Source organism: Passer montanus, unplaced genomic scaffold (genome assembly GCF_014805655.1).
Source record: "Passer montanus isolate IOZ18808 unplaced genomic scaffold, ASM1480565v1 scaffold112, whole genome shotgun sequence".
In the NCBI taxonomy this organism is placed as follows: Eukaryota; Metazoa; Chordata; class Aves; order Passeriformes; family Passeridae; genus Passer; species Passer montanus.
In genome coordinates this window covers 1,533,977-1,553,287 of record NW_024357836.1, presented here as the reverse complement: position 1 = coordinate 1,553,287, position 19,311 = coordinate 1,533,977, and the positions used below count along the sequence as shown (strand labels likewise).

The following is a 19,311-nucleotide window of genomic DNA, read 5'->3' as shown; positions in this document are numbered from 1 at the left end:
TGGGGTTCCTTTTGGGGTGCTGCTCTTAGAGCAGAAGGGAGGATGGGGCTTCCCAGAGAGACCCCCTTGTGCTGTGTCTGGTTTTGGGGGGGCTTTTTCGTTCCAAGCCCCTGCTGCCCCTCCTGTGTGGACACTGGGGGCTGTCCTGTGTTTATCTCTGTGAGAAGGAGCTGCCAGGGGGAGTGCAGCCCCTCATGACCCTCCGTGCTCTGGCAGGATTTGGGCTGCCCTCCCTGCAGGTCCTGCTCTGCAGGAGCATTCATTAGCCGTGACTCATTACATTTATCGATATTACATGAATCAATAGTTTTTGCCAGATGGATTTTGGCTCCATCCCTCATTTTTCCTTATTAATTCAGCGTGGCTCCGGCCCCGCTTGCTGGTGTTTGTGTGCTGGTGGCAGGGACCCTTAGGCTGGGTCGAGCCTCAGTTTCCCTGCTGAGGATGAGGAGGGTGACCCCGTGTTCCCCTCCCTCAGCAGAGGAAGGCTGTGCCGCTGCTGCCCTTCTCCCCTTCCCCATGCAGCAAAGGAATCGCTCAGCCCTGGCACCGCTCGGCCTCGGGACCCCCGATATCGAAGCTCAGACTGAGGAGGGATAGAGGGGTCGGGCTGGGGGCTTTTACCGGGATGGAGGCGGCAGTTCACGGCTGGGGACCCACCCGAGGGGCTTTCCATCGGGGGCCGGAGGAGGCGGATGAGGAGGAGGAAGAGGAGCAGCATCCCAGCGGTCCAGAGGTACCCGGGACCACCCTGGGCTCAGCGGGCATCCCTGCGCCAGGGCACCGGCGGTGGCAGCGCTCGGAGGGCAGCTCTGCTCGGGTGGGGGCCCCCGTGGCTGCGGGGTGCGGGAGGGGGGGACCCGCGCCGCGCGTGGGCGTGGACGGGGCGGCTGCGGGCGGGTCCGGCGCTGCGTGGGCCGGGTCCGGCGTGACCCACGGGCTGCTGGGCCTCGGCGCTACCCGGGGACGGGGGGGCCCCGGCGGGAGGTCCCTGCCCGGAGCCGGAGCCGGTCCCGGCGGAACGCGGAGCGTCGGGGGCGGTGGACGGGACTGGTCTGGCGGGGCGCGGCGTGGCCGCCGTCCTGGCGCTGCCCCGCTCCCGCCGGGAGCTGCTCCAGCTCGACTTCCTCGCCGCCGCCCTCCAGGTCCCCTTCGTCAGCATCCTGGACACCCGCTGGCCGCTGCCTTTCCGAGCGCAGGTGAGACCCGCAGCGCCGGCACCGCACGCAGCTCCCGGCCCCGCTCCCGTCCCTGCTCGCCGGCTCCGTCCCCGCTCCCGTCCCGGCTCCGTGCGTGCTCCTGTCCCGGTCCCCGTCTCGACTCCATACCGGCTCTGTTCCGCGGGTCCTCTGCCCGGCTCTGACGTGCCTCCGATCCCGATCCCGGCTCCGATTCCAGCTCCAATTCGGAATTTCAGCCACTCATCCTTGCTGCATCCCGACTACCTCCGGGCTCCATCCCGGCTCTGCTCTTCCTCTCTCTTCTCTTCCACCCCGGCCCCATCCCATGCTCTTTCCCACCTCCATGCTGCCTCTACCCCAGACTCATCCTGTGCCCCATCCTGGCTGTGTGTCCCCCATCTCAGCTCTATTCCAGCCCCCTTTTGGCCCTCATTCCAGCCCTATCCTGGCTCTATCCCAGCTCCCATCTCAGCTCTCTCCTGGCTCCTTGCCCAGCTCTATCCCAGACCCAATTCCAGCTTTGACTCCAAGGTAAGTTCCCTGGTTCCTCTGGAAGCTCTGCAGCCCTCGGCCCCAGTCCCCACTCCATTCTGTCTCCGGAGGGCTCCGGGATGTGTCCTGGCAGTGCATCCCAGACAGGACCGGGCAGAGGATGGGCAGAGAGTGTGAAATGACCTCAGGGCAGGTGGGTCCATGTCTGGCACTGCCTCTGGGCTCTTCCAGGGGCAGGGGCACAGCCACGACCCTTGTGTGTTGGCAGAGCCCCTTCCACTTCCACATGGACCGTCAGAGCTCCCCAGAGACGCTGGTGGATGTGCTGGTGAGCGTCCTGCAGGCCAACGACTGGCAGGAGACCAGCCTGGTGCTCTGCCACCCCTGGGACATCGACAGCTTCCTGGAGCTCTGGGCCCAACGCTCCCAGCTCTTCCTCGGCACTGTCCTGGACCTGGGCTACCTGGATGAGCCCAGGGCCACCCGCTACCTGCGGCAGCACGGGGACCGTGTCAGGAGCCTGTCCAGCCCCGTGCTGCTGCTGGGCTGTGACCTGCACCGTGCCCGACTCGTCTTCCAGGCGGTCGAGGAACTGGGGCTGCCACCGCAGGAATTCCACTGGATGCTGGGCTTCCCGCTCAGCACCAGTGAGCTGCAGACCGAGGGCCTGGCCCCAGGGCTGCTGGCCTTTGGGGAGGTCAGCCGGCCACCGCTGGAGCTCTTTGTGCAGGACATGGTGGCACTGGTGTCCCAGGCCATCGCCCGCGCTGCCCGCGGCCTCCCTGACCCCGCACAGCTGCAGACCACGGGCAGCTGCAACGAGAGGCACCGGGCAGGCAGCGAGTCCCCGGGGCTCTTCCTTGCCCGGTAAGGGGGTGCTGGGGGCTCCTCTTTTCCCCCATCCTGGCTCTGTGGAATTGGGGTGCATGGGAGGGTTCTGCCCCAGGCCTGGGACCCCTGGGTCAGTGCAGTGCTGTCCCCAGTGTGTGCAGCCACCACCACGGGGCTCAGACCCCCAGGACATGGTTAGCACTGCACAGAGGGGACGTGTCACTTCAGATCTCCTTAACACTGCCTGAGCATGGTCACTCCATGAATATTAATAACTCTGGTCCTGGCAGAGCTGCGGGGCAGCGCAGCGGGGCCGGATCCTGCTGCTCCTCCTTGACCTTGTCCCTGCCTGTGTCGGGCACGTCCCTCTCCCAGCTCCCAGCCTCATCCCTTGGTCCCAGCTGACCCTAAGCATTAGAGCAGTGAAATCCTTTCCTTGGCAGCTTCCTGGCCAACACGTCCTTCCACGGCCAGACGGGGCTGGTGCGCGTGGAGAACACGGCGTTGGTGAGGCCGGAGCAGCAGTTCCGCATCTGGAGCCTGCGTAGGGACTCGCAGGGGGTCCCCACCTGGATGACAGTGGGCACCTGGAGCCACGGCAAGCTGGAGCTGGAGGAGGTCATGTGGCAGAGCCAGCGGCAGCACAAGAGCCCCGGCGAGGCGGCTGAGGGGGCCCGGACACGGCTGCGGGTGGTGACGTTGGTGGAGCACCCCTTTGTCTTCACCAGGGAGGTGGATGAGGAAGGGAACTGCCCGGCCGGGCAGCTCTGCCTGGACCCCGGCACAAACGACTCGGCCGTGCTGGACGCCCTCTTTGAGAAGATTGGCAATGGCAACGGATCGGTGCCACGGGAGTACAAGAAATGCTGCTATGGGTACTGCATCGACCTGCTGGAGAAGCTGGCCGAGGACATGGCCTTTGATTTCGAGCTCTACATCGTGGGCGATGGGAAATACGGCGCCTGGAAGAACGGGCGCTGGACGGGACTGGTGGGGGACCTGCTCAGTGGCACGGCCCACATGGCCGTCACCTCCTTCAGCATCAACTCGGCGCGGAGCAAAGTCATCGACTTCACCAGCCCCTTCTTCTCCACCAGCCTGGGCATCCTGGTGAGGACCAAGGACACGGCGTCGCCCATCGGGGCCTTCATGTGGCCCCTGCACTGGACCATGTGGGTGGGCATCTTCGTGGCGCTGCACATGACCGCGCTCTTCCTCACCCTCTACGAGTGGAAGAGCCCCTATGGAATGACCCCCCACGGGCGCAACCGCATGAAGATCTTCTCCTACTCCTCAGCCCTCAACCTCTGCTACGCCATCCTCTTCGGGCGCACCGTCTCCAGCAAGACGCCCAAGTGCTGCACCGGCCGCTTCCTCATGAACCTCTGGGCCATCTTCTGCCTCCTGGTGCTCTCCAGCTACACGGCCAACCTGGCAGCTGTCATGGTGGGGGACAAGACCTTCGAGGAGCTCTCGGGCATCCACGACCCAAAGGTGAGTGAGTGTCCTGCTGCTTCACGGGCTGGGAGAGGGCTGAAGGCCAGGGAAAGGGCTGAGGGGGGTCCTGTCCTTCCTTCTGCATCTTCCTTCTTCTCTCCAGCCCCAGTCCTGCATCTTGGTCCCTCCTAAGAGTGGGGTGGTCTTTGAGACATACAGAAAGCTTTGTGTGTGTATCCCACTGGAGTTAAATCCCAGCCTCAGGTCCAGGGCAGGGGAAAGCTGGCTGAGTTTGGGTTGAGGCTGCTCTTGGGGAAGCTCTTTCCCAAACACCCCCAAGAGCTGCTGCACCTCTGGGGCTGCCCAGACACCCTGCCTGGGACTCAGGGCTGGGGACTCATCCCCAGGGAATGGGGACACATTCCAGGGGCCAGGGGTGCTGATGCTCTGGTGCCTCCTTCCAGCTCCATCACCCCTCACAGGGCTTCCGCTTCGGCACGGTGTGGGAGAGCAGTGCTGAGGAGTACATCAAGAAGAGCTTCCCCGAGATGCACGAGTACATGCGGCGCTACAACGTCCCCACCACCCCCGACGGTGTCACCATGCTCAAGTGAGGGGCAGGGAGAGCATAAGGGGTTCCCCCCACCTTTTACCCCTCCCAGGGCATCTTTTACCCCAATCCTGGAGCCTGTGCACCCCCCAGACCCCCCCGCCTCTGGGAGGGGTGTCAGGCTGGGGGGACGCTGGACAAGGGGGGTGCAACCCCTCCCTGAGCATCCCCCCCATGTCCCCACAGGACAGAGCCTGCCAAGCTCAACGCCTTCATCATGGACAAGTCCCTGCTGGATTATGAGGTCTCCATCGACTCTGACTGCAAACTGCTCACCGTGGGCAAACCCTTCGCCATCGAAGGTTTGGGGGGGCTGTGCTGGGAAGGGGGTTCTGCTGTGTGTGTGTGTGTGATTGGGCTGGGGTCATGCCCCCTCCGTGGTGGGCACTGGGGGCTGCACCCTCTGTCCCAGCACTGCCCCTCTCTCCCCCCCACCTCACCGGGGCCAGGCTACGGCATCGGCCTCCCCCAGAACTCCCCGCTGACCTCCAACGTCTCGGAGTTCATCAGCCGCTACAAGTCCTCGGGGTTCATCGACCTCCTGCACGACAAGTGGTACAAGATGGTGCCCTGCGGCAAACGCGTCTTCGCCGTCACGGAGGTGCGGCGGCGCCTCGGCCGGGGGGGCTCTGGGGTCTGACCCCCCCCCAGCCCGGCCCACACCCCCTGCCGCCCGCAGACCCTGCAGATGGGCATCTACCACTTCTCGGGGCTGTTCGTGCTGCTGTGCATCGGGCTGAGCGGCTCCCTCCTCACCTCGCTGGGCGAGCACGTCTTCTACCGCCTGGTCCTGCCCCGCATCCGCCGCAAGAAGAAATTCAATTACTGGCTGCACACGAGCCAGGTGGGGCCAGGGGCTCACACAGCGCCCCAAAGACCCCAACCCCGCTGCTCCCTCCTCAATTGCACCCCTCTGCCCTTCTCCAAACCCCCGTTTAAGCCCTGAGCCGCCACCTCCAGAGCATCACCCTCCAATGAATCCCCGGCCTGTTCTCCTCCAGACCAAACCCCCAGCTCATTCTTGCCATCTTCCCCACAGAAAATCCATCGGGCTCTGAACATGGGCACGGAGGAGCGGAGGAGCCAGCAGCTGAAGTTGGAGCAGAGGTACGGCTGGGACTGGAGCCTGCCCTGCCCTCCTCCTCCTCCTCCCTGTGGCCAGGCAGAGCTCTGCGGGGACCCCACAGCGCCGATCCCCATTCCGCCCTCCCCGCTCAGGTGCGAGCCCCCGCGGAAGGAGGCGCGGCGGGTGCGCTTCCAGCTGGACAGAGCCCCCCCCGAGGATGAGGGGTCCCCTCCGAGGCACCCCGGGAACGGGCGGCCCCCGCAGCCCCCCCTGGACAGAGCGGCCGGTGAGAACGAGCTGCGGCAGCTGGAGGAGAAGATCCAGGAGATGCGGGAGCAGCTGCGGGCGGCGCTGCTGAGGAAGAGCGAGCTGGTGTCCGTGCTGGGCACCAGCACCAGGGGCTGCCGGCCACTGCCCGCCCTGCTGGCCACCCAGGAAGACCGGGAGGAGAGGTGAGGAGGGGGGCAGGGACCCCCCAAAACATCCCAGGGCAGGGCAGGGCAGCCGCTCCTCCGGCTCGGAGGGGAGTGGGAGGAAAAAAGGGAGGGGGGATGTCCTGGGGCTGCCCCAGCTCTGCGGCATTTGTCTCTGTCCCTGTCCCTTCTGCTGGCAGTGGGGGTTTGGAGGGATGGGAGGTTCTTTTTGGGGGGTTGAGAGGTCCCTGCAGTGCCTGGACAAAGCTCAGTCCCGCGCCCCCGCTCTGTTTTTACACCACGTAAATAAAGATGATGAAAGAAGACGAAGTCTGCTTTTCCTCTTCCCCAAACGCAGCCAGGGCTGGCTGAGAGCAACCCTTCCCTTCCCCTCTTTCCTCCGCAGGCCCAGCTCAGCCCCGCCGCAGGACGGCCGCGATTAGGAGGAGGAGGAGGAGGCAGAGGAAGCTCCCACATGCACGGGGTAGGACAGGCAGAGACGGAACCTCCCTCTGGAGAGGCAGCTCCAGCTCCAAACCCGGGCTGATCCCAGAGCCACCGCAAAGCAGAGCCGGAGCCCTCCTCGGGCAGAGGGTGAGGGATGGAGACGCTGCACGGGGAGCGGAACAGGCTCGGCTCGGGGCTCTGAGGATGAGGAACAGCTCCCCATGCCCCTGCAGGCGGCTCTGGAAGGAGCCGCAGCCCCGCAGCCCCTCCCCTGGCGCGGAGGCTGCCCAGCTCCACGGGGCACGGCCGGGACAGGGCTGGTGCTCGGCCCTCTGCCCTGCCACCGCCCCTGCACACTGCAAGGGGACAGATGGGGACAGCCCGGGACGGCAGGAGCATTCACCTCGCTGCACCCCCCTGCCCCCAGGAGTCCCACACATCAGCCCAGCACAGCCGTGGGCAGGACATGGGGCAGCGCTGCAGGAGCTGTTAAGAGATAATATTTATTATTATATACAAACACATTTTGTACATTAATTAAATAGAATGAACTCTACTCTTCATTCATCAAATCATTTGGTTTGGTGTCCCCCATTCCCCTCCCACCCACTCCTCTGAAAAGCATTCCTGGCACTCCAGAGGCTGGGAGCCACTTGGCCACGAGGCCCCTTCTCACCTGGCAGCAGCAAGGTTTGACCTGCTGGGCACAGCAGGGTCCCCCCTGCCTGGAGCAGCACCACGGCTGCTCCAGGTAAAAAGGAAAAACAAAAAGGGGGCACCCAGGTGGGAAAGGCAGAGGGGTGAGGAGGGGGCTCTGAGCCCTCCGTGTTGATAAGGTAACACTGAAACAGAGCCCTCCCAGGGGAGGGACTGCAGCCACTGCTCAGCCATAGGGGAAAAACACTGAACTGGACAGCTGTGTAGGGACCCAGCTGTCCCCAAGAGCCCATGTGCCACCTCCTGTCCCTGCCCCGTCCCACCATGGTTCTCCCAGAGCTTCATCCTGCCTCACTCTGCTCCCCCTGCCTGCACAAACCCTCCGTCCAGCACACCCTGGCACGGATCTGGCCCCTCTGCAGGGGTCCACAGGCCCCAGCTCAGCCTCCTGTAGAGGTCAGGTTCTGCCAGCCTCACCCCCACTGCCAGGGAAACGTGGGGAAACCAGGTGAAATGTCTTGGCTTTAGTGTTTTGGTTCTTTGCTAAACCAGCTCATGCAACAATCCAGGCACGGGGAGCCACTCTCTCCTCTGGGATGGGGCTGATCCTAAGCACAGACGTGTCCCCCAGGAGGGACAAGGCACTGGAAAGCAGCTGCCTCACCCAGAGCAGAGCTGTGCAGGACAGAGCTGCTGCCCTCAGCCCACACCTTTGCAGACACCCACTGCAGCACAGCTCCCTCCAAGCATCACTCATGACTCCTGGGATGGCAGCTCCTGGCTGGACACAGCACCTTCCACCTCCCAACCCACCCACCAAGGGAAGTTTAAGGACAGAAAAAAGGGGCTGAACTGCAGCTTTCTGCTTTGGTTGTGCCCTAGCCTGGGAAGACTTTGTGCCTGGGGAAGGTAAAAGCTCCTTCTCCCCCCTCAGGAGCAGGAAAGGTGACCAGGAATTGCCTCTGTGGCTCTCCCACAGGGGCTGGTCACTGCCTGCTCTATCCACTCCAATCTAACCACAAAGCTGCCACATCTGTGGCCTGTCCAGGTCAGCTCCCACATGGGATCAGCACCTGGACTGCAAACACAGCTGCAGGGGCAAAGCCAGGGATTGGGGGACAAGGAAAAGCCAGGGCACGAGCAGGGCAGGGTGGGAACAGGTAGCTGGCTCACCTGTGGCCTCAGAGGAGCCCTGGAGCCATGTGGGCCAGGGGACCAAAACCCCCCATCCTTCCCACAGCCCCCCAGTGCCTTTCCTAGGGGAGGGAGGTCACAGCAGCCCTGCTCTGTCCCAGCTGCTCCAGCTCTGCTCAGAGGGATCCATGGGTTAAGGATGATGGTGAAGTGAGAAATAGTAACAAACAAAATCCAAATGTCTTCCTGGCAGTCCAGAGTGACAGCAACGGGGCTCAGGACAGGTTCCTGGAGCTTGGCTCTGAGCTGGGCGTTCTCTCTGCTGGTGCTGGGCAGGGGCTGCTCTCCCCTCGGTCCTCCAAACCTCTGTCCTGGTCACTGTCCCCCCCCGAGGCTGGCAGGGGCTCTGCCAGGCTGCTGCTGCCCGTGCAGTTTTTGCCACCGTGTTTTGCTCGGCTGTTTGAGCCCTCCAGAGCCTCAGTCTGCTTGGGAAGGGAGGGGCTGGGGACCACCCCCTCCTGCAGCGGGGCAGCCCCAGCAGCGGGGGCAGCATCTGCTGCAGCCACCACGGACGTTGAGGTGACCTCGATGGTGATGGAGCCCACGGCCGTCTCCGGGCGGTCGCTGCTCACCCTGATGCGGGCGACCAACCCCGAGGCCGCCGCCGCCTCCTGAGGGGTCCCGTTGGCCACGGCCTCGTGCACCACGGCGGGCTCCAGCAGGGTGCTGCTCAGGTCGGACAGGAACGAGGCCTCTGTGACGATGGCAGCCGTCTCGGCCACCCAGTTCAGGTCGCTGGCCACGGAGGCGGCGGCGGCAATGACGCTGGAGGCGCCGCCGGGGCTCAGCGCGGCCGGACCCCCGCCCTCCCCGAGGGGCCCGGGGGGCAGAGGGGCTCGGCGGCCCCCGGCCTCGACCGGGGCAGCCGTGGTGTTGTTGTTGAGGTTGTCCTGCAGCGTGGTCTGGGTGCCCTGCCCGACCTGCTGGTTCTGCAGCAGCATCTCCTGGATCCGGATCTGCTGCAGGATGGCTGGCAGCTCGTAGTGGTGGAAGAAGTAAATCATCGAGTGCTGGAGGAGGAAAAGGGAAAGGTGTCACCCTGGACTTCTCCTGAAGAATCCTGCTGCTCTGACACCCAGAAGGTCAGCAGCAAGTTTGGAAAGATTTATCCCTTCTACTATGACTACTGCAAGCTGCTTTATAGCTTCTCTCTGAAGACAGGCAACAGAGTACAAGCCCTCTTCACTTTCAAAGGCTGGGAAAAGAAGGATGACAGCATTCCTCTGGCCCATCCTCTATTCCCTGTCCCCACCCTGCAGCAGGTCAACAACCAAATTCACCCAAGAGGTATGCTGGATCCAGGATATCAGACATCAGCTTGGAGCTGATCCCGCCAGCATCCTTACTGCACAGATTTGAATAGCTCCTCTGCAAGGCAGACCCTCCCCAGGATTTATTCCAGAAGGACAGGACAGAAATCCTTCCCAACACCCATGTGACATCAGGTTATTGTCAGTCCCATGGCTGGACTGGAGGCAGCAATCCAAACATCCACTGCTCCACTTCCAAACCAAGCTTGATTCCATCTCTCACAGAAATAAGGATCTCTCCCTCCAACCCAGCTTGAGAGGAAGTTTGACACAGCCCCCCAAGGCGCAGCAGCCCTGCAGGGACTCACCTGGATGAAGAGCCAGGAGGTGACAAGTGCCAGGCTGCTGTACTGCCCGTTGAAGCGGTAGTGGTAGGCGTAGAAGGCAAAGTGGTACAAGTAGAAGAATCTGGACAAGAAAGCAAGAAAAATCAGTTAAAATGAGAGCTCCCTTCTCCTCCCAACACCAGCCTGAGCTGGGGCACTTCACAGGGGGTGACACAGACTCATTAACAGCTAATTAGAGTTGCCTGTCTATGAACAGGACAAAACAAGAGGCTGGGGAAGATCAAGGTGATTGCAAGACCCAGGCCCAAATCCAAACTGGAAGAATTGCACTTTGGATCCTGTGACGTATGGGGCAGCTCCCAGGCAGCCACACAAATAACACCTGGGGAGGACTCAGAGCAGCTGGGGGAGGACAGGCAGGGGGAATGTGGCCACAGCCAGCCCTCACCTGAGCCAGTGCCTCTTGCTGGTGTTGGTGTGGCAGCAGATGGCGTCGTACTGGTCCGCCAGCCACACGATGAGGATGATGTAGAAAGCAGTTGTGGTGTCATTGAAGAACTCAGACATTATGGCCTCCATACCTGGGGACAGAGGGGACATCAGCACGTGGCAGGGCATGGCAAGGGGTCCTCTGTCTCCTCAGAGCAGGCCTGTGACTGCACCTGCCCAGGGCAGCTAACTGGGCTCTGCTATGTCCAAGAATGCTCTGCCTGCCACGTCCCACGGATCAGCTGCATCCCACAGCACAGATTTTGGGAAATTTTGCTGCTTTTTAAATTAAACTTGTACAAATGCAACGTGGCCACACAGTGCAAGTCTGCAATGAGCTCCAGGGACAGACAAAGCTCTGGATTCTGGGATTTCCCAACAAACTGCTGCTTTTCCAGGGGACCCAGAAGGACAATGGAGCTCACTGTGCCATCAAATTCCAGAGCCTTCTGCCTTGTGATGAGCAGCCACAGTAACCACCTGCCACGGCCAGCTTGGAACAGGGAATCAGACTTCCCACAGATCCCAGAGGGACGTGCTGCAGACACAAGCAGCGAAGCAAGTCCTTACCAACCAGAGCCAGGATGACAGTGAGGAGTGGAGCAGCAGGGAATGCAATGGTCATGTTCATCTCCAGCATCTGTAACAGGTCAACTGCAAGAGGGAAAACACACTGAGGCACAGAGAGGACAGAGGGCCACAGAACCCTCCACCCCACAGTCTGCTCAGTGCAGCCACATCCTCTGTCCCCAGCCAAGACTTCTCAGGACAGAGAATAAGCTCTGGCAAGTGCAGTGACTGGGAGCAGGAGGATGCACTCCCCATGCAGCCACAGGCAGGACCCTTCTAAACTGGAACTAATGATCCTCAGGGTCCTTCCAACCCAAACCTGCTGTGACTCTACAACACCCCGTGCTGCAGCAAGCACAGTGCCCAGCACAACCCAAACCCCCCAGCCAGTCCTTACCAATGAAGACAAAGATCTGATGGTGTGAGTAGCGCAGCAGCATCGAGACAGAGAGAGTCTGGAAGAGGGGAGAGAAGGGGAGGCAGATTAGAGCCCCACGGGTGCAGGGAGTTGCTTGGAATCGCAGTGCGGCACAGACCCAGGCGAGCCTGGGCTTGCACATCCCACAGTCATTAGCTGGAGCTGTGCAGAGCCATTTCCCAAAGAGTAATTAGAGCTTCACAAACAGCAATTAATCTCTGTGCTGCTGCAGGGGAACAGACAGTAAGGGATTTGTTTGTAAAGGGACCAACCCTGAATGCTTCTGCTGGGGCCACACCAAGCCACAGAGCTGGGAGCAGGGATTTTCCTGTCCTCCATCCCGCTCCTCCCTGCACTCAGTTCCTCCTCAGTGCCCACAGTGTGTTTGTGCACAGACCTGCCCCATGGGTGGGACAGCCACACACAAAGAGACAGTCACCCACAGCCACCCAAGACAACAAACACCAGGTAGTTATGGCTTGGGATCTTGTCTGATGTGTATCTGAAAACAGCTTGTCTCACACATCATCACTCGGTTTATCTTGATCACTACTGGCAAATCAGTCTGGGCTGTTCTTAAAAGTCTCAGAGGACAAATGTCTGCACCCTGTACTGACATGTGGAGTGTTTTAAGGACACTTAGAAATTAACAGCAGCTCCCTTTTGACAACAAAAACAACACTGCATTTTAAGTCAGCTCTACTGTTCATTTCACTGGTGGACTTCAGGAACTTTAAAAAAACCCCCAAACAAAGTGGGGCCTTATCCTCCACTAACTACACTTTAAAAGCAAATGACAGCTCTGCTGTAACACCAACCACTCCCTGCCCAGCACCAGGCCGAGGCCAGGCACTGCCCAGCTCACAGTGACTTACGAAGATGACCATGATGACGAAGGCTGCCAGGTAGGATGTCCTGGCCATCCACATGCTGACAAAGCGATAATGCTCCCCAGACACCACGTTGCGAAGGAAACCTGGAGAAAAAGCACAAACACAAGCTCAGTGTGGTTAAGCTACAGACTAAGAAGCAAGCTCCAGTGCCTGCTGAAGAAACAGGATTTGGAGCAAATCCTCAGGGCAGCACTCATTGTCATGCAGGGCAGTGAGGTGGGAGGAAATCACGTTTCCAGACACCTCTCCCCTCCTGCCTCTCTCATTTTGTCCTTGACAATAACACAGGGAGCTGCTCCCTGCATTACAGATTAATCAATAGTCAGAAGATGATAGTCAGGCATCCACAGAACAAACACCCACTGCTCCAAGCAGCCTCTGCTGAGACTCCTGCAGGCCTTACCTTTGTTTTCCTCGTTTTCAGCTAAAGCTTTGACACTCGACATCAGGATATCATCGTAGCCCAGGAACTCATCCAGCAGCAGGCGGCTGAACCTGTCCCCAAAGCACTGATCCCTCGTAGGATCTAGAGAGAACACAAAAAACCTTCCACACTGTTCACACCACAAAGGCACAAGGTGAGGGATACTTGTGCCACCAGAGCTGCATCTGTATGTGGACCTGGGGCAGTAAAACCAAACTTGGGAGGACTGGGAGGGAAAATCTCACCCCCTGACAGATGCAGCCACACTGAAGTGCAAATGGCAGTCATGCCTTAAGTATTGTCAAGGATGTCACACTCTGTGCTGGCACAGACACAAAGGGAATTTGCCTTCTAGGCTTGGCCTATCTCTGGGGCTCACCCTGATTGCTCATTACTGCACAGGAAAGCTGCTTAACCCCCATCCAGCTCTGCTTCAGCTTGAGTGGGAGGAAGTGATGAGCTCCTCTCTGGTTGCTGCACTAACAGATACAGAGGTTCACAGGCACGAGAAGGTCTGAGGCTGTGTTCCTGACTTGGACAGGTTTTAACAGAGCAAATGCCAGGAGAGGAGAACACTGGGGAAATGAGCTGGTGCTCACAGGGGCACAGCAGCACACACAGTGTGACAGATCTGTGAGCACAGTCCCCAGCTCCTGCACAGCTGCTCTGGCCACCAGGCTCTACTGCTCCTGCTCACAGCTTCAGTGCCTTGTGCCAGGGAGAGAGCTCTTCTCTGCTCCACGGGGGAAAACTGTGCTGGGCATGACATCAGGGCTCACTGAACCAGGCTCCACCATTTCAGAAAGCTCCTCCTGAAAAGCTGTGACCTACTAAAGGCAGACAGGCTGCACAATGCAGCTCCCCTGCGTGGGAAGCGAGCACCATCAGCTTCAGGAAGCGCTCCCAGAGATGCTGTGGAGGTCTGTGCACTGCAGGTAGCCAGCCCTGAGCCCCTGCCCACTCACCCAGGGTCACCACCATGACGGGGATGCTGAGGCGCTGCCGTGTGCTCTGGGACAGGCGCAGGAAGCCATATTCCAGAGAATATTCCACAATGTACTCCTCCTGTGGCCACACTGCGAGAGAGACACAGGGAGACTCAACACCCACATCTGCAAACAGCCAGCACGAAGAAACAGCCCCCCTGGGCACCCTCCCTCCCTCCCTCCCATTGTGTTCTTGAAAAGGGAACTGGGTTGTAAATGTGGGCTCCAGGCTTCCCTCAACCAATTAAACATAAATCAATATAAACTCTTTGGAATTACAGCCCTTGATATTAGTCCTTAATGTGGGACTTCTGGGAAAGCTTCAGGGCAGCAGTTCCAAGCTCTGCCCAGAACCTGCCCACATCTTTGCCTGGCAAGCCCAGGGCCACCTGCTCTTGCTTTGCTCAATTTCTGCTTCCCGTGTTGTTTGGGAACCAGCAGGAAAATCCACTTTACACCTGCTGAACACCAAGTAAATGCTCCAGAGGCAAGAGCCCTGCACTTCCCAGGGGACTGAGGTCACTGCTGCAATTACATGTCAGAACTGAAGGCAGCAGCAATTACAGCTTTCCCAAAAACTGGTGGTGCCTGAAGTTTCCCTGGTTTGGTCTTTGGTTTTTTTGTTTTGTTTTGGTTTTGGTTTTTTTTTTTTTAACAAGACAGGTTCCAAAGAGATGCTTTTTTGCTACATCATCTCTGAAAGGACAAAACCTCCCGCTAAGCCAGAGCCAAGCAATTTAATCCCTGCTCTTTCAGGCTGCCAGGGTGTATCTCCAGGAGGGGGGAGGCAGCTGTCAGGCAGCTCCAGCACCACAGTGACAGTTAAAGTGACACAAGAACTGAACAGACACACACCTGACCCAGCACTGACAGAGATCTCCTGATCCCCTTATTGGGCAGCAAACACAAGCTGGGCTGTTTGGTTTGTCTTTTGTTTCCATTATAAACAGTTTTAAGCTCAAAAGGAAATCAAGGGTTTAAATATCAACAAACACTTACTTCCTTTGTATAATAAAATATTTTGTCATTGTAAAATATTCTGACTAAACATAAAATTTGGTGCACTGAGAAGACCAAAAACCTGGAAAAATATTTAAATCAGATATTTGGGACTGAATTAAAGATGTGAATTTTGTAACTAATCTGGGAAACAGCCTGTTCTCTTCCTCTCCTTTTCTGGATCATTTCCAACCAGGCATTCAGCAAAACAAGGGACTTCCCACCAGTGCCCCAGCCCAGCACAACGTGACTCTTCTCAGAACCCGGGCACCAGCAATAAAGGTCCTGCACCAAAAACATTTACTGCTCTCTGGTCTTAATGACCTTTAATTCAGGACTAATGAGCCCTGGATGAGCACCAAGCAAATCCACTGCGAGACCAAGGAACAAGACAGTGTCCAGTCTCATCCTCCTCCACAGCCACAACCCCAGTGTGTCTGCAGAGCAAAGAATTCCAGCCTTCACAGGAACAACACTGTGGTGAAAGAGGTCAACTTCTTGCAAATTTTGTGGAAAAAGCCAAAAAATAGAGATGTGAATTTGGATTCTAAGATAAATATTCCTTAGATTTCCTACCTTAACCACTAGAAACAGAAATTTTTCCACACTGGAATTCCATTTTAAATAATACAAAGCTACTAAATCTGCCTCTGGAATTTACAAGTCCTGAGCAGCTTAGGTCAGGCAGGAAAAGGGTGGGATAAGGCCAGGGAACATCCGAGTGGAACAGCAGTGCTGTACTGCAATCCACCAAAACCCGCTGGGTGGCTTTTGGGATTAATTAATTGTAGCAAATTGGCTGCTCCAAGTGCTGGTGTTGGCTCAGCACCCAGAACACAGCCCAAACCCTGCTCATGGTAGAAGGAATGTCACTGTCAGGAGATCCCTGTGGATGGCAGGGGACAGTGAATGGATCAGAACAGGGGGTTCAGGTTTATCTGAGGTACCTCACACCAATCACCACAGGAGCCTGCCAAGCCAGGAGCCTTCGTTCACCTGTGGTTATTTGAAGCCTCTTGGCCTGGCAAAATTTCTAACCCAGCCTCCCCCCAGCCTCAGGGCAGAGCTTGCTGTGGGTCTGCTGTTAGTACTGACAGGATTATCCCCAGGAAGACATTTAAGGTCACTGTGCAGGTGGCCCAAGGAGCCAGGATGGGACATGTGGGGAGGATGATGATGGGAGGAAGGAGGAGCACAGGTAGCAGTGAAGGTGTGATTACCTGCTCGGGCTAGCATCTCAAACTCGGACACAGTCTCCCGCAGAGGCTCCATACCTTTAGTGGCTGCGTCACTAAACGAGAACTCCTGGCTGTCGTTGTGGGGCAGCTCAGTGCTGCTCACCCGGGATGGCTTGAGGAACACCTTGGGCTCGATATCCAGCTCAAACTGTTGGAAAACCAGAGTAGGGAAAGCCACATCAGCAGCCTCTTTACCTCTCACCTGTCATGCTCTCTCTATCCACACAAAGGCTTCACCCCCGCAAAAGGACATTTGATCTGGCTTTCCTTTCTGTGTTAAACCATCAGAGGCCAATGTGGGGACTCAGCAGCAGTCAAGGAAGAGGCTTTGTTTCCAGGAGACCAAGGGATACACAGAGACTTCACTTCCAACCAAGACTTCTCCCCAGCCCATCACCCAGTCTCCCCTCTCCAGCGTACACAGAGAGCAGGTCCTTACCTTGATGGAGCTGTTTTCAAACATATCCACAGTCATCTCCTCCTCTTCCTCCTCCTCTTCCTCAGTCGTGGACTCCACCACCATTCCTGGGAACTTGTCCACGCCGCAGAACTGCAGGAAGATGGGGGCCCGGCTGGAGTTGCGCTGGATTTCCACGCGCAGGATTCCGTCGCGGGGCCACTTATCGCGCACGTGCTCCAGGCAGTTGATGGGAGAGCGCGAGAAGGCGATGTGGATGTAGGCCAGGATGAAGAGCACAAAGAGAGCCTGAAGGGCAGGAGACAAGGCAGACACTGTCAGACCCCCTAGTTATCAGCAGCTCTTCTTTGCCTGTGAAACATCAGAATAATTTGGGCGAGTGGACAAGAGCTTTGATGCTTCCCTGCATCAACCAGGCAGCAGCCAGACTTGGCAGTTCCAGCAGGGAACACAGCAAAGGCATCAGGAACCAACTGCTGCTGCTCATGAGGGCTGTGACAGCGACAGAGACAGTGACAGCCTTCTGAAAGCTCAGGTCCTGCCTCCAACAGCGTCCCCAAAACCGACCACGCACAGCACCAGTGCAGGGTGAGGCCATGAGGCACACTGAAGGAAAAGGAAACACGTCCTTGCCTTCCAGCCCTTCCCTCCTCAGCACAAAGAGTTTCCTGCTGAAACCTACAGAAACCTGCCTAGCTTTGTAAAGGCAGAATAAAGAACACTCTAAGCAAAGCCAAGCAGGATGACCCAAACCCACATGAGATCTGTGGTCCCACAGAACAGGTCCTGCCTTGGCCCCCGAGGCCGTGCACAGAGCAGCACAGCTCCCTGTCCTGCCTCCACCCCAGGAACAGCCATAAACCACTGCAAAGCAGGGGGGACTAAATACACTTGTTCCCTGGAGTGAGCAGAGATGTCCAAAGTTCAGAGCCCAGAGCAGAGCTGGCACTGCTGAGCCCAGCGCGCCTTCCCTGCCTGCTGTGTCCTCATCAGCCCCGCCGTGCTGACCTATTTGTGATGAACAAACAGCCTGGTAAACACCACTCTGCAGAGCAGCTGCACAGGCACATGTGAGGGAAGGGAAGGCACAGCCACCTCCCTGGCTGCAGGAGCCACAGAAGAGCCAGGGGTAATTCCAGGGCTCGGGAATGAGGGTTCCCACTTCCCTCCCGCCAGCAGCTGGGAGAGAGCTGCTGACCCCTGACCCTGCAGGCTGCTCTCCAGAGCCCTGAGAAGTTTTTCCTTCTCTGGGAGGAGCTGGGATCAGAGGCAGAAGCAAAACAAACTGCTCCCAGCCACTCTGCCTGACCACTGCACCGTTAGCACTACCCCTGTCCCAGCTGGTTTGCCAGGAGGCAGATGTACAACTGAGACAGGGAACAGGGATGTGAAAAACCCAAACGTCTCCCGAGAGGGTAGAAAACATATCTGTGCAGCATGAGACAAGCTGTGCTGAATGTTTTCTTGCTGAAACCTACAGCAGTGAGCTGCTGTTGCCTGGCAAGCTGCTCTCCCCTTCTCCTTTCCCTGATTTCTCCCCCTGGAAGCTGTGGAGCAGGATTTGACCTGAGGGCAGCCACCCCTGGACACTGACAGGCCACCCCTGACACTGGGAGGGTCCCCAGCAGGCAGCTGGGGTCACCCCCGAGCACACTGACACATTCCTGGCACTGCTGAAAGGAACGGGGCTGTGCCTTAGCTGCCTCCAGGAAAGACAAGACTCCAGCGAAACTCCAGCAATCCAGCAGGTCGTGTGGGAAATGTATCCAAAATGTGCCATTGCTAGGGAGCAGAAAAGGAAATCTCTCCCCTCGTGCCAGCCTGGCTGCCCAGCAAGCTGGCTCAGCAATTTCTTTTTGATTTACAGATCTGGAAGAGCTCCAGAGCGCAGGGAACACCGGGACCACCACGGAGACTCACAGGAGAGACCCACGGGAGCTGCGGGGACAGCTCGGTGTGCGTGGTCCAAACACAGCCTGCTACCTCGGGCAGAGGCACGACTTTGGGTGTTTCTAACGAAACTCCTGCCCTCAGCCCAACCGCGGGCCGGCAGGAGCTGCCCCTCACCTTGAGGAGAACGAAGAACTCGAAGACGCGGCGGAAGGAGGGAGGGAAGAGGCGCGCGTAGGTCACTGCCATCTTGAAGAACAGCGCGTGGAAGAGGCGGTCCCGCACGTTGATCAGGGGGTTCTGGTTGAGGTTGGGGTTGCGGACGCCCCGGTTGTTGCCGCCGGCGGCCCCGGCGTTGTTGGCCGGGTGGTGGTTGTTGGCGTTCGGCTGGTTCTCGGACATCCTGACGGGTCGGGTGAGGGCTGGGCCCGAAAACGCTGCTGCTCCTCCTCGGGCCGGGCTGGGGCCGGGCGGGCGCTGCGGAGGGGCCGCGGGCGCGGCACCGGCGCTGCCTCCGTCCCCCTCCCCGGCCCCTGCCCGGCGCAGACGCCTCGGGGCGGCGGCGGGTCAGGCCCGACGGCTCCGGCCTGGGCGCTCAGCGGGGCCCGGCAGCTACGCGGCCGCACCAGACGCACCAGGGACGTGGCTGCCGGGATGTCCCCGCGGCCATGGGGGTCTCTCGGCGGGGCGGGGAGGCGCGGCGCGGCCCGGGCGCGGCGAGCGGCTCAGCTGTCCCGGCGCGGTCCCGTCCCGTCCCTCAGCGCTCCGCCGCCATTTTCCTCCGCCGGCCACGGCGGCTCACGCGCGTGCGCGCGCACGGGCCGCCAGGGCACGACGGGACGGTGGAGGACACGCTCCGGCCCGGCCCCGCCCCCATGCAGATGAGGAGATTTCCCGCCATGCACCGCGCGCGAGCGGCACCGTTCGGCCTCAAAAGAGCAAAATATTTCAACAAATAGGAAGATTTAGAATAAAAAATTAGAACGTATCGCTTGGGAGAGTGACCATGTGAAGAAAGGCACAGGAATACAAAAAAAGATAAAGTCGTACTGAGGTAAAAA

General features: G+C 59.0%; 2 protein-coding genes across 3 annotated transcripts; one reads left to right on the top strand and one right to left on the bottom strand.

Annotated features, from left to right (window-relative positions):
* Positions 1 to 628: 628 nt before the first annotated feature.
* Positions 629 to 7,213, top strand: GRIN3B (glutamate ionotropic receptor NMDA type subunit 3B). The gene is made up of 11 exons (XM_039734187.1): positions 629 to 736; positions 1,002 to 1,199; positions 1,942 to 2,540; positions 2,948 to 3,998; positions 4,406 to 4,551; positions 4,738 to 4,853; positions 5,001 to 5,152; positions 5,231 to 5,395; positions 5,591 to 5,658; positions 5,770 to 6,069; positions 6,437 to 7,213. Exons 1-11 carry the CDS (start codon positions 629 to 631, stop codon positions 6,471 to 6,473), a joined length of 2,940 nt encoding a protein of 979 aa, XP_039590121.1. The 3' UTR covers positions 6,474 to 7,213.
* TMEM259 (transmembrane protein 259) lies at positions 6,977 to 19,068 on the bottom strand. Of its 2 annotated transcripts, none has more exons than XM_039695581.1 (11): positions 18,428 to 19,068; positions 16,382 to 16,648; positions 15,979 to 16,090; positions 13,685 to 13,795; positions 12,699 to 12,821; positions 12,278 to 12,378; positions 11,382 to 11,439; positions 10,985 to 11,068; positions 10,374 to 10,506; positions 9,947 to 10,046; positions 6,977 to 9,338 (listed from the first exon to the last, which is right to left on the bottom strand). In XM_039695581.1, exons 1-11 carry the CDS (start codon positions 18,650 to 18,652, stop codon positions 8,544 to 8,546), a joined length of 2,109 nt encoding a protein of 702 aa, XP_039551515.1. In that variant the 5' UTR covers positions 18,653 to 19,068; the 3' UTR covers positions 6,977 to 8,543. The 2 variants fall into 2 exon arrangements, with proteins under 2 accessions (XP_039551515.1, XP_039551505.1); XM_039695571.1 differs by having other exon boundaries at positions 15,925 to 16,090; positions 18,428 to 18,652.
* Positions 19,069 to 19,311: the final 243 nt, after the last annotated feature.

Excerpts from the sequence above, each read along its gene's own strand:
- TMEM259 (XM_039695571.1), bottom strand. The coding sequence starts at position 18,652 with ATGTCCGAGAACCAGCCGAACGCCAACAACCACCACCCGGCCAACAAC. Across the intron at positions 16,649-18,427 it reads AGTTCTTCGTTCTCCTCAAG|GCTCTCTTTGTGCTCTTCAT; the intron begins GTGAGGGGCAGC and ends CCTGCCCTTCAG. Across the intron at positions 12,379-12,698 it reads TGAAAACGAGGAAAACAAAG|GTTTCCTTCGCAACGTGGTG; the intron begins GTAAGGCCTGCA and ends CTTTTTCTCCAG.
- GRIN3B (XM_039734187.1), top strand. The coding sequence starts at position 629 with ATGGAGGCGGCAGTTCACGGCTGGGGACCCACCCGAGGGGCTTTCCAT. Across the intron at positions 3,999-4,405 it reads CGGGCATCCACGACCCAAAG|CTCCATCACCCCTCACAGGG; the intron begins GTGAGTGAGTGT and ends GCCTCCTTCCAG. Across the intron at positions 4,552-4,737 it reads GACGGTGTCACCATGCTCAA|GACAGAGCCTGCCAAGCTCA; the intron begins GTGAGGGGCAGG and ends ATGTCCCCACAG.